Source organism: Centroberyx affinis, unplaced genomic scaffold (assembly GCF_046629955.1).
Source record: "Centroberyx affinis isolate AG114_WGS23_722 - 3 ecotype Tasmania unplaced genomic scaffold, CSIRO-AGI_Caff_v1 ptg002559l_1, whole genome shotgun sequence".
Taxonomy (NCBI): Eukaryota; Metazoa; Chordata; class Actinopteri; order Beryciformes; family Berycidae; genus Centroberyx; species Centroberyx affinis.
The window spans coordinates 116,288-129,456 of NW_027280769.1; the positions used below are offsets into that span (position 1 = coordinate 116,288).

Sequence of the window (13,169 nt, forward strand, 5' to 3'; positions counted from 1 at the left end):
ATTCTGTTATCTTCAGACGAGCCTTTTCTGTCTCTATTTGTTTCTTTCTTTCTCCCCGTCTGCTTCTCTCCCTTCCACCTTCCTTACATCCCTCAGAGGCAGATCAATAGTATTGATTGCTAATGTTTTAGTAAGCCATCCAACCATCTCCAGGGCTTCCTCCCTACTTGGAGAAGAAGCACAAGGACTAGCTGAGGTACAGAGGCATGTGTAGCTGTTGGCAAATAGATGAAAACTCATTGAAAGAGATGGAAACTAGAGAGGCACCTTTAAAAAAATAAATAATAATAATAGGCCGAAGCAATGAATAGCTTAAGCCAATATGATTTGTTAAAGACCGTCCTCCCATATGGTCTCATATGTTTGAATTAGTACAGCCATTGAATACTCTCCTCTATTCTATCTACTCCACTCTGCTCCACCTTTTACTCTAACCATCTCTCCTTCCTTCCTCTTGCACCAGTCCTGGACAGTAAAGCCATAGACTCCAACCAGCCGATGAACGCCCTGATGCGGTTGAACCAGATCCGGCCGGGGCTGCAGTATCGCCTGCTGTCCCAGTCGGGCCCGGTTCACGCTCCGGTCTTCACCATGTCTGTGGACCTGGACGGAACCATCTACGAAGCGTCTGGATCCTCCAAGAAGACCGCCAAGCTCCATGTGGCCGTCAAGGTAAGAGGACAGAGCGTTGGGAAGAGAGCAGAGGGACAGAGGGAGGGAAGAAAATAACTGTCGGTCTGTCTGTGTGTGAGATAAGAGTACATGTTTGTGTAACTGACATTATATCTGAATGTATAACCGATCCATTTGATATCTGCATTTTATCCGGTCTGATTTATGTTTAGTTTATTTGCACGTATACATAATAAAAAATGAAAAAAGACCTACAAATACTGGAAAAGAAAGGGAGGTGATGCTTTTGTGGCTACCTGTAGTACTTTCTAAGCTCCAGCTGTGGCCAAACCTGTTTGTGTTGGCTTTCTGTGTGTGTGTGTGTGTGTGTGTGCATGCACGATTGTCAGTGTTTGTGTGCGAGGAGGGATGGAGGTGGGCAAATCCTTGTAATCCCAAAGTGGTTGTGAACAAAGAGGCTCTCCAGAGCACAGAGCTAGGATAATCCGCTATCCGCTCCATTCCCATAAAAGGCTCGCTCTCTCTCTCTCTCTCTCTCTCTCTCTCTCTCTCTCTCTCTCTCTCTCTCTCTTTCTCTCTCTCTCTCTCTCTCCCTCCCTCTCCCTCTCTCTTTCTCTACCACACTCACCTTTTGATTTCTCTCACTCTCTCCCTGTAGTGTCTGGTTCAACAGCTGTAACACAATCACCTATTTGGGTCAGAAAACTTGCCTTTCTTCCATTCTCTCCTGCCTGCACAGTGTACTGAGTCGCTCCGCTGCTCTATGTGCTGTCGAGGTTATAGACATAAAAAGCATGTGACCGTGGGACAGGCAGTGTATTCAAGTCTAGTCAAATCAAGTCAAGTTTATTTGTAGAGCACATTTAAAAACAACTGTAGTTGACCAAAGTGCTGTACAGTGCAAAGGCACACAATGAAAGAAACAAAACATATCAAATGCAATGAATAAGAGTACACAGAAATCAAACACCGGGCAACAACAGGTGTATACACACACACACACATACACACACACACCTCTACCCACAGAGCAGTCAGGAGGATTCAAACACTAAGGAGTAGAAATTAGTTTTTAACCTGGATTTAAAAGTGTTGATGGAGGGGGCGGACCTGACTGAGTGGAGAAGGTTGTTCCATAATCTAGGGGCTGCAACTGCAAAGGCACGATCTCCCTTGAGCTTCAGTCTAGACCGTGGAACGACCAAGAGGTCTTGGTTAGATGACCTGAGGACCCTGGGGGTCGCAGGGGTGCAGAGGAGCTCTGACAAATAAGCAGGTGCTAACCCATTAAGGGCTTTAATAACAAACAGTAGAATTTTAAAATTGATTCTGAAGCGTATGGGGAGCCAGTGAGGAGAGGCCAGCACAGGGGTGATGTGGTCCCTCTTCCTGGAGCCAGTCAGAAGCCTGGCAGCAGCAGTTTGGACTAGTTGTAAGCGTGACATGGAAGATTGACTAATACCAAAATATAGGGAGTTACAGTAATCCAGTCGAGACAAAATAAAAGCATGGATGACTGTTTCAAAATCACAGAATGAGACAAATTGTTTGATTTTGGAGATGTTTTTTAGTTGGAAGAAGCTGGCTTTTACTACTGAATTGACCTGTTTTTCAAATTTGAGGGCCGAATCAAATATCACACCCAGATTTTTGGCAGAAATGTTTGACATAGGTAGCTAGCTGGCCCAGGTTTGTGGTGATAATGTTTGTCGAATCGGGAGGGGCGAATAAAACGATTTCAGATTTGTTGTTGTTTAATTGAAGAAAGTTTTGAGCCATCCAGTAGTTTATGTCCTCAAGGCAGTTTTTTAGATTCTTTAAAGTGTGTTGTTCATCAGGTCTTAGGGGGAGGTAAAGCTGTGTATCATCTGCATAACAGTGGAATGAAATATTATATTTTTGAATGATTTGACCCAGCGGGAGCATGTAAATGGAGAAAAGAATTGGACCTAGAACAGAATCTTGGGGGACCCCACAGGAAAGATTGGCTGAGGATTAAGAGAAGGTACCTGACAGAGAAGGTTCTGTTATCCAGGTATGAGGTGAGCCAGGCCAGAGCTCTGCCACCAATACCGACTCCATTTTTGAGACGGTCAATTAATATGGCATGGTCAACAGTGTCGAAGGCAGCAGTGAGGTCTAATAGGAGTAGTAATGCACAATATCCAGAATCAGCAGCAAGGAGCAGGTCGTTTGATACTTTAAGCAGGGCTGATTCTGTACTATGGAGGGCCCTGAAACCAGATTGGAATATCTCAAGGATGTTATTGTGATTCAGATGTGACATGAGCTGTGACAGAACAACCTTTTCAATAATTTTAGATAAAAATGGTAATTTAGATATGGGTCTGAAATTGTTGAGAATGGAGGGATATAGGTTTGTTTTTTTAAGGAGGGGCTGGACAACTGCGCGTTTAAAACATGATGGAACAGTACCGCTGGCCAGAGAGCTTTTAATAATGGAGAGGATGCTAGGGCCGACTATGTCCAAGACTCCTTTAAGGAGGCTAGTGGGGATAATGTCGAGGGGGCAGGTTACAGACTTCATGTGGGAGATAGTATCAATTAGGACAGGTAGGGTTATGGATTCAAAACAGTTCAAGCCCAGCAGATTTGTTGTGGAGTTGGAAAGGTCCCGGACGGTGAGAAATACTATGACGAATACTGTCAACTTTGCTGAGGAAAAAAAATTGAAATTCTTCACATTTGGGAGATGACTCATCAATGTTGGTGTGGGGAGGGGGAGCAATGACAGAGTTAATATTATTGAACTGGACCCGCAGGTTTTTGTGGTTCTTTGCGATGAAGAGAAGTAATTTGCTCTCGCAGTCTTAACTGCTTCCTGGTATTTGCCCAGATGATCTTTCAAGATATCCTAGAAAATTTGAATTTTATTTGTTTTCCATTTGCGCTCAGTTTTTCTACAATCCCTCCTGAGAGCCCGCAAACGGTCATTAAGCCAAGGCTGGGCTGAGTCTATAATGGAAGAGCATGTGCCACTGAATAAAGCGGTGAGCTCATCTGTGCCTAGCTCGGGGGTGGGGGGCCTCAGAAGTACAGGCAGCTATAAAAGCATTTGAAAATTGACTGGCAGTGGAAGAGTTAATATGGCGAGAATAGCGGGCAGGGGCACAGGACTTTGGGGCTGAGTAAGGTAGAGTGGTAGCAAATAATATTGTATTGTATTGTAATGTATGTGTATGTGTGTGCATACTCATCTACTGTGTGAGCAAAATACAATGTGTTACAATATTATATTGTTCTTTTAATTTCAGAAATAGGGGCACCCATTGTACAAATTGTAAAACAAATTAGTTGGTTTCATAATTCGGACAACTGACTTAACTGCTATTAACAGCTTTAGTAATATTACTGTGTATGCAAATCCTAATTTCAGTTTTCCTTGTTTCCTGCTATCCCTCCCTCCAACCCTCCTTTCAACCTTTGTTTGCTTGTTTGTTTTGCTTATCGCCGTCGTCCTCCACCTGTAGGTTCTACAGGCAATGGGCTACCCAACAGGTTTTGACTCAGACCTGGACCCCATGAGTTCAGACGAGAAGTCGGACGGCGAGGGGAAGAGCGAGACATCCACACACGCTAGCAATAACCCAACACACTCCTCGGACAGTTCCAACACACTGGAGGTGGGGATGGAGAAACACATGCACACATGTACACACACACACTTAAAATGCTTGTTAAAAGTCTAGGAAAATTAAATTATAGGTTACCTAAATTGTAAAAGGTTTAAATATAACGTGGTTCAGGGACATGTGCATAAGATCCAAAACACAGTTAAAACTTTATTGCCTTAACATCACCTCCCTGTCTTCTGTCTGTTATGCTCCACTAACCCCCTCTAGCTCTTAAATCAAGATCTAATACTCATATCCACATTCAGAATGAGACCACACACACACACACACACAACATGTATCAGCCACCTATTTATACCTTTTTCATTTAATCTGTGACTCATTCTAATATTTTCACTTATTGTAAGGTGGTCTGTTGTATCAGTCTGTGGTGTTGCGTAGGCCTTTTGTGTTGTGTCAGCTAAATGTCTAAAATGCAACATATTAGAAATCGGCTCATTTAGAAACCTTAATCTGGTTCAGTTTGCAATGGTTGCTGATCAGTGACTGTTAAGAAACTGACACCCTGGAAAGCTTCATTCATCTTCGTTCTACTCGCATGGCTTGTTTACCTCAGTGGGCTAGAGACAGCGTAGCAGAATAGCCACATCCCGCCTTCTGGCATCAGATAATTGCATCAGGCTTGTGACATTTTTTGCATTTTGCGCCCTTTCTCTCGCCCATATTTCACAATCAGTCACTCTCCATTGTGTGCTTTCTCATAAAAGAAAAATAATACCTTCAAATAAAATAATTATAAACTCCCTCCTTCAATCCCCAGGTGCGAACTCAGGGTCCCATACTGACAGCGAGCGGGAAGAACCCAGTCATGGAGCTGAACGAGAAGAGACGAGGCCTCAAATACGAGCTCATCTCTGAGAGCGGAGGCAGCCACGACAAACGCTTCGTTATGGAGGTCAGAGTCTCACACACACACACACAGATTAACACAGTCAACAGATTCTAACACACACACACACACACACACACATACAGGAGTGTGTGGAGCCGTGACAAATGCCTCATCATGGCAGTGAAGATGACAGGACACATAGACACTCAGAAAGCTCACATACAATCACAAAGATATAAATGCATGCACAACTTTCACAAGGACATGGACTCGCACTGTACTGTACTGAGACGCTCACAGAGGCTAAGACACAGACACATTGCCACACACATACATTGATAAACAAGCCGATCAGCGGTAGAGTGAATCAGTCAACTTGGTTCCCTGAGCAGGTCTGTTCTCCGTGGGGTGTGTTGTTTTCCGTCATGCCTTGCCGCTCCATTGCTCCGCTGATTGATTAGCAGGCCTGCCTGACAGCAGGGCATCGCTAAACAAGCTGTCCTGTTCACCCAGGCTTGCTGGCTGGCTGGCTGGCTGATTTACTGTTGACTGATAAACACGTGGTTTGTGTGTGTGTGTGTGTGTGTGTTTGTGTGTGTGTGTGTGTGTGTGTGTGTGTGTGTGTGTGTGAAAAATCAGTTTTAACAGAGCTGACATGTAAACCACATACTCTACGGACTAAGAGAAAGGAGTAGATCGATAAGCAGAATATAGAAACAAACTATGGAAAATGATAGTATGGCTTCCACACTTAATTTTTATTTTAGTTTTATTTTATTTAACCTTTATTTAACCAGGTTAGTCAACTCTCATTTACAATGACAACCTGGACAAGAGGCAAAAACATTATGCAAGTCTGTATAAATAATAAATACATAACCACAATAAACCACATGAGTCAGTTTAAAACATCACAATATATATAACAACAGAAATCAATGTTAAGTAGCAGGGCCAGAAGAAGCAAATTCAACAGCAGGTGCAGTTTGTGTGTGTGTGTGTGTGTGTGTGTGTGTGTCTATGTGTGTGTGCGTGTGTGTGTGTGTGTGTGTGTGTGGCAGTACTTAAACTAGGTATCCAGAACGCACAACTTCCTTTTAGTGCACAATCCGGATGGGGCTAATTGTAATCACAGACTAAAACAGGCTCTGATTAACATTTTACTTTCTGTGTATGTGTGTGTGTGTCAGGTGGAGGTAGATGGGCAGAAGTTCCGTGGGGCAGGCCCCAATAAAAAGGTAGCAAAGGCCAGCGCTGCCCTGGCAGCTCTGGAGAAACTCTTCTCTGGTCCCAACGCAGCTGCAAACAAGAAAAAGAAGATACTGCCTCAGGTAGGGTGACACACACACAGATGACACCACCTCATATAGGGACACATGCATGTACACACACAGACAGAAACAAACACAGATGCACGGAAGCATGCACACACACCAAGAAGATTTTAAGTCACTTGGAAACAAGTATACCTGCCCTGATGCTGAGATCTGAGTCAGTGTCCCCTCTGTTACTGAGCATTTGCTTTAGTCTTCCTTGAGTGCCAAATTGTCAGTCCATCTTAGAAAAGCGATTGAATTTAAATGTTCCACTTAAACTCTTTTGTAATCAGTATCACCTCTGTAAAGGAGTGGGACAATTTGTAAGCTTTGTTCACCATGTATCCAATCAGTAATCAATGGCACTCTGGGTTTATCAAGTCTCTAATCAGATCACTACTTGTTAACTCAACAGTTAATCAGATCACCACTCTCTTACTTTTTTATTTTGTCAATGAAGCGGTGTACCAGAGCAGAGTATCAGATGTATTATCAGTGTAGGCTGTGTTAAAATTAGAGCATTGTGTAAGTGTAAACCTTCCTTTCTATGTGTGTGTGCGCGCTTTGTGTCATATTTCTGTGTGCCATGTGTATGTGTTCATGTGTGTGTGTGTGCCTGCATGCTATGTATCTTTTCCTCATGTACGTTTGCAATGCACCTACATATAATGTGTATGCCCATGTGTCCACATATATGTGTGCGTGTCATGTATGCATGTGTTCGTGCCGTCTGTCTGCGTCTATCTGTGTTGTTGTGTGTGTTGTTGTGTGTGTGTGTGTTGTTGTGTGTGTGTGTGTGTGTGTGTGTGTGTGTGTTGTTGTGTGTGTTCAGACTAAAGGAGCCCTGGCGGCGGCGGCGGCAGCCTCAGCAGTAGCAGCCCAGGTGGCCAGAGGAAGAGGAAGAGCGGCTCTCGCCAGAGGAGCCTTCGTCAGCGCAGCCGCACCTGGATATGTCACACCAGGTAGTGAGTGGATATTTGTGTGTGTGTGTGTGTGTTTCTCTGTGCTTAACAGGGTAAAAAATACTGGGGTTTTTTTGTTTTTTTTGGGGGAGGGTGCCAACATTTTCTACTGTTTTCTGATTTAAAAACGCTTAATTTTTCTTGCCCAGAATGCATTGGAAAAATTGCCCAGTTGTGGACTCTCAGACATCACCTATGGTATCCCACGAGGGACAGTAGTCACGTTCAAGCATGAATATTTGATAACTCAACAGAAAAAATTGTGAACAAGGTATAATGCAAAAAAAAAAGGCATTCCTAATTAGCAGGGGCCTTTTTTGTCCCTTCATTTTAAATTTCACAGGCATTTTATGAAATTTCAAGGCCGTTTTTACCCCAAGTACCCATTAATTTATGACCCGGGTGTATGTGCATGAGTATGTCGGGTGGTGCTTGATCTAACAAAGTTGCCGTGTAACCATGAACTATACAAAAAAATGGACAAAAGCAATAGAACAAAGCAAACTATGGCATTCAAAGCTGTTCAGCTACCGATGCAGTGTTTATGTGGAATCTACAGTATTTGAGTGTTGAGATTGATGTTGTTCTTGTCAGAAAGGAGAGTAGCTTTCTCTCATGTTCGGTCTCTCATCCTGAACCCACAACTGTCTGATGGGATGATAGATGGCCATACACTCATCTGAACTTATTGAGAAAGTTGAAAAGTGCACTGTTGAATTGGACAAGTGCACAATTGAATTAGAGTCTGTAACCTCTTCCCCAACAGGCTTCGGGACACCGTATGGATATAGCCCTGCTGCAGCAGCTGCCCCTGCCTATGGTATGTGCCCCTTGTTTGTTCTCCCTCTCCTCTCCCATCATTCCATCCATTCCTCCCTCCTTCCAACTCCCCTCCTCTCCCAACCTTACAGTATTTAGCCCAGTCAGAGATCAGATTTCTCATCCTCTCCTAACTGCTAACCATAAGTGGGAAATTGAGAAATCAGTGTTTCAGGTCAAATTAATCTTTCCTCAATACGTTCCCTAATATTTAGCTTCCTTTCCGTCCTATCCTTCCCTTATACCTTCCTCCCTCCTCCCTTACACTCTCATTGCCTTTTGCTTTCATTTCTCCCCTTTTCCTCAAAACTCGGTTGCATTCTGTGTCCAAGTTTTAGAGCTTGGCATTGGATTTCAGTCTTAATTAAACACAGCTAAAATTTTTGGCTCTTTCTTGTGTGGTTGGAGCAAGTCCTGCTGTGCTTTGGCTAACTGTCCACTCACCGCTCATTTTGTCTTAATCTGCTTGTCCCCTCTCCCGCCACTATTCTGTCAGTCAAGCTCTGTTGTCTGGTTGAAGCTCTGATATCTACCTCTAATAACCCAGAGACCAATATTACTGACACACACACATACACATAAACCAGACATGGGGACTGGAGTCACATGACTTGGACTCGAGTCACAATTTTAATTGCTTGAGACTTGACTTGCTGCATTTAGAGAATACATGAGGCTCAGCTTGACTTGGGTTCTGGTGACTTGGGACTTTGACTTGTACTTCGATGACTTTGAAAAGGTTTTTAAAGTCTTGACAAAAGATCTTGTGTTTGTGTAAATGACTTAGATTGAAAGAGATGAGATTTGTTCCACCAGACAACTGAATTTAAACTCAGTTGAAAGTTGAAACTGATTATAGAAATCAAACTCATGATGAACTTACCAAGTGTTTATTCTATTAAAACCATATTGCATTGAAAAGTCCAAGATATTTAGTTTTCTTCAAGATGTTGATACTGGATTGGTACTGATTTGTCATGACTTGACTTGGTATTCTACATTTAGACTTGAGACTTGGGACTTGAGCAAAGTTGACTTGGTCACACCTCTGAATAAACACATACCGGGACCAGGACCTTTCCAGCCTTCCACATATCTTGCATGTACATAGATAAGAATATAAAGCTGACAGATAGACTAGCCATGTCTAACCAACTAAACCAGCTTTCTTTGGCCTTAACTCAGACACATGCTGCCTCTGCTGTCGTCATCGCCATTTCTGTTTAGATTAGCAGAACACATAGTGCGAGTTCCTCACTGTACCCACTGTTATGCAGGACAGGGAGGGCAGTTTACACGTCCCCCGTTGCCCCTTTCATGACCGCTGGAACCGATCACAAGGCTCTCATACACACAGATTAAGAGCTGTAGAGAGTATTGGGGGGAGAGCAGCACATATTCGAGCCCGGAGTAAGTGATGGGCTAATCTATTGCAAAATTCTGCACAAGCGCCTTGACCTTTAGCCACATACAGCATGTGTCGGTGCAAAATACACGCTTACATGAGAAATCATCGTTGTCTGTCTCTCTCTCTCCCTCTCTCTCTCTCACACACACACACACATATTCACCTCAACAGACCTGGCCTTGTGCAGTGTGTGTGTGTGTGTGTGTGTGTGTGTCTGCGTGGCGTTGGGAGGCCTCTCTGTCCAGCCTAGAGCTCAAAGTTTTGAATGGGTCTTATGTGCTGGGAGAGACCGGGCTGGGGCCATAGACAGACGTTTAGTGCCCCCCTGAGAACTCCTCTATCCTGCACATGAAGCACTCCTTAGTTTCTCTGTTTATGGTGGAGCAGGAACTCTGCATTCAGTCGGGGTGTTTCATTTCAGTCACTGGGCCTCCACAGTGCACCCCGCTTTTCACAGTTTATTGTGACTGATCATTCTTGTGCAGAAGTACTGTAGAAGTGACACATCCAGGTAGTTGCTGGTTACAAATGCATATGTCTAATTAGCAAACAATGCTAATGGTTATGTCAACAACGTTAGAATTAGAAAGTTAAAGTATGTTGATGGCAGTGATATCCAAAAACATTTGAAAGGGCATAGGTTACATCATGACCGGTCAGTGAAAACACAAAACAGACAATCTAAACAATACCATCTAAAAATGCCTGGCCTGGTCACTGAGCAGGCTAAGAAATGTACCGTCTGTGGGGCTGTTGAAGCAGAAATCCTTGCAAACTGTAATATGCGTCTAAGCCCCGTTACGCATCAGCACATGCCACGTCTCATGGTGTGGGATCATTCTGAATTCAACTGACAGCTTTAACCCTCTCCCACAGTTGGTGGGACGTCAAATTCAATTCATGTCACACAAAAAAACACACACACACACACACACACACACAAGATCACAGTGAAAACTAGAATAATGCTCAGAAACCATGGTCCAATTCGGAATTGAAATGCTTCATCCTTTCAATTCACATCAGCACAGGGTCGGACTGATATATTTTGAAACCTTGCTGTGGTGTTTTTTTTTTCTTGTTAACCCCTGGCTTCTAGTTCAGTGGTTCCCAATATGTGACTTAGGACATCCTGGTGGACCCAAATCTCCAAAATTGGAGACAAAAGAATGATATAGAGGATAAATTAAGAACTGGGGACAAAGTTAATAACCTTTATAGTCCAATCTTGAGTGTACAAAATATTAGCAACACCTGCTCTTTAATTTACTGACCAGGTTCATTTTTGCAGTCCCTTGCTGATTTCTCCTATTACATCCTCTTGACTTATGATGTCAGGAGTTGTAGATGAAGAGGATAAAAGTGAAGAAGGGCTTAATATTTTGTACACTGACTGTAAATAAATCTTTAGAGTTACTCAGCGATGAGCAGAAGGGTCCCTGAAAACAGTTGGGAACTACTCCTCTAGTTATTTTCACACAACACTTTCATCCTGCTTCCCGCTTCTCGTCTGCCTCGCCTCGCTCTGGCTCCCGTTGCTGCTTTGGGATTTCTAGATGGCACAAACAACACTGAGGAGGCATTCTAGAACACTGCTGCTGTGCACAACACCCAGGAAACAAACATCACAACATTCCATGGAACACGCAGAACGCAGAACACATCCATAGAACACAGACTGACATTCCAGAAGCTTTCTCAGAATGCCCCGTTTTACCGTACAGAAGATTACAAAGAAAAACATTTCTTCTCTTAAATTTAGTCGATTTTTTCCCCCTCTCTCTTTCATCCTGAATCACTCCCCTCTCTCTCTCTGCATTCCTCTAACCACTGATGAGGCTGTCGCCCCATGTACACACATTCTTCCCTGTTCTCACACACTTACACTCACCCTTTTGGGAGTTTTGTTTTTCTAGTGCAAGGGGTGTTTGTTGGACATATTTGTAGTATAGTGTGTAGTGTAGTAAGCAAAGAAGCGCTTGGTCATGTATTTCCCTGGACTCATGCAGAGCTGTGCTCTTCTCATGTCTCCCCTCTAGGTATGCCCAAGAGAATGCTTCTGTTGCCTGTCATGAAAGTGCCCGCCTATCCCGTCCCCCACTACTTCTTTTAGCACAGGGGACATACATACCAAACGCACCTAGCCTTTTTCTAGAAGGGAATCTCAGTCTGTTTTTTTCCTACAATATCAATGATGGGGAGAGGATTAAGGACTTGAGCTGAAGATTTGTAAAAGCGCTTTTTTGCTTTTTTGTTTTCTTACTGTTTCCAAAAACTCTTATGAATATGAAAAAAATACTGCAGGTTTAAGTTCTTAAGATATAAAAAAAAACTTGAAGGATTTGTACTGTGAATTGTTACCTCATTCTTTGAGTCTAAATTATATATATCAGCCTTTTGTTATTGTGTTTGTTCTTCATTAGGAAGAGGTTAGGCCTTGCAATTTGACACACACACATTCTCTGTAAAAATCAATGTGAGCTGTGTGAAGGATGTATAGGAATAACTACACCATGTGGAAAAATAATAAAGTTTATCTCCTATAAAAGCTGAACACTGCCTGGTGTATATCTGATTCAAAGGCCTTCAGCTAGTCTAGACTTAGAAGGGCTGTAGATGTAGTAGCACCTTTTTGTTTGGCTTTTAGTCAAAACTGTGATCTAAATGTTAGATTTACCCAGTATTTCAACCTGGTTATGATGCTGTCACCTAAACTTAGTCCTGGACCCTTGAGCTTTGATATTCAACCCTCATTCACTCACTCACACACACAGATCGAATCTCAATGTTGATGCCTGAATGGCTCTTATTCTCATTTGACCCTCAACCTGTAGCTGTTCAGAGAGCAACGCAAGAAGAGGCAGGAGGAATTTAGAAAACACTTTTCAGATTCCACATTTTGCATTCACTCACATGACCTCATTTCCTTACATAGATGAATATTTGGCTATTTTTCCACAGTGTCATTTCCAACCGAGCTGTAACCTACATATGGGTTGCTTTCATTTGTTGTCACAGTTCCCAGCCATGTTATAGCTCTGCTAGTAAGGTTTAAGTTAAATTAATTTGGCACAATAAAATGGCATAGGTGAAAACCAACTGCTTGTTAAAAATCATCATTATGAAGACGAAACTTGGTACTGCTACTAGTACAATGTCTCCATTTAAAATGCACACATATTTCTTAATGGGTTTGTTACCCAACATCACTGCTCACAAACCTTCAGGTAGACCCTATATTAGTGTATAGGACTGCACATCCACTCTTACAAACACTGAACACAAACAATGACCGTCCCACACAAAATCGCCACATAACGGAGAATCAAAAGCAGCAACAAGGGACCCAAATTAATTTGTTGTTTTATGTTGTTATTGTTTCATTATTTCAATATCATTGTGTTTATTTGTTAAGTTGTTGTTGCATATGTTTTTTGCTCAGTCAATGACCAACAGCTGAACTCCCTACATGTCTCTATCCCTATTTTCACAATAAAGATTCACCACATTTCCAATGGACCCATGAATGAGCTAATATGGCAA

At 42.8% G+C, this 13,169-nt stretch overlaps 1 protein-coding gene across 1 annotated transcript in view; it reads left to right on the forward strand.

Annotated features, from left to right (window-relative positions):
* Window positions 1-12,476, forward strand: part of strbp (spermatid perinuclear RNA binding protein) — a 101,821-nt gene extending 89,345 nt beyond the window's left edge. The window contains exons 13-19 of the mRNA XM_071534490.1: window positions 464-672; window positions 4,125-4,277; window positions 5,050-5,184; window positions 6,312-6,452; window positions 7,270-7,399; window positions 8,166-8,219; window positions 11,666-12,476. Of these exons, the coding sequence (XP_071390591.1) occupies window positions 464-672; window positions 4,125-4,277; window positions 5,050-5,184; window positions 6,312-6,452; window positions 7,270-7,399; window positions 8,166-8,219; window positions 11,666-11,739 (896 nt within the window). The 3' untranslated portion in view covers window positions 11,740-12,476. The remainder of the gene's footprint in view (window positions 1-463; window positions 673-4,124; window positions 4,278-5,049; window positions 5,185-6,311; window positions 6,453-7,269; window positions 7,400-8,165; window positions 8,220-11,665) is intronic.
* The last annotated feature ends 693 nt before the right edge of the window (window positions 12,477-13,169 follow it).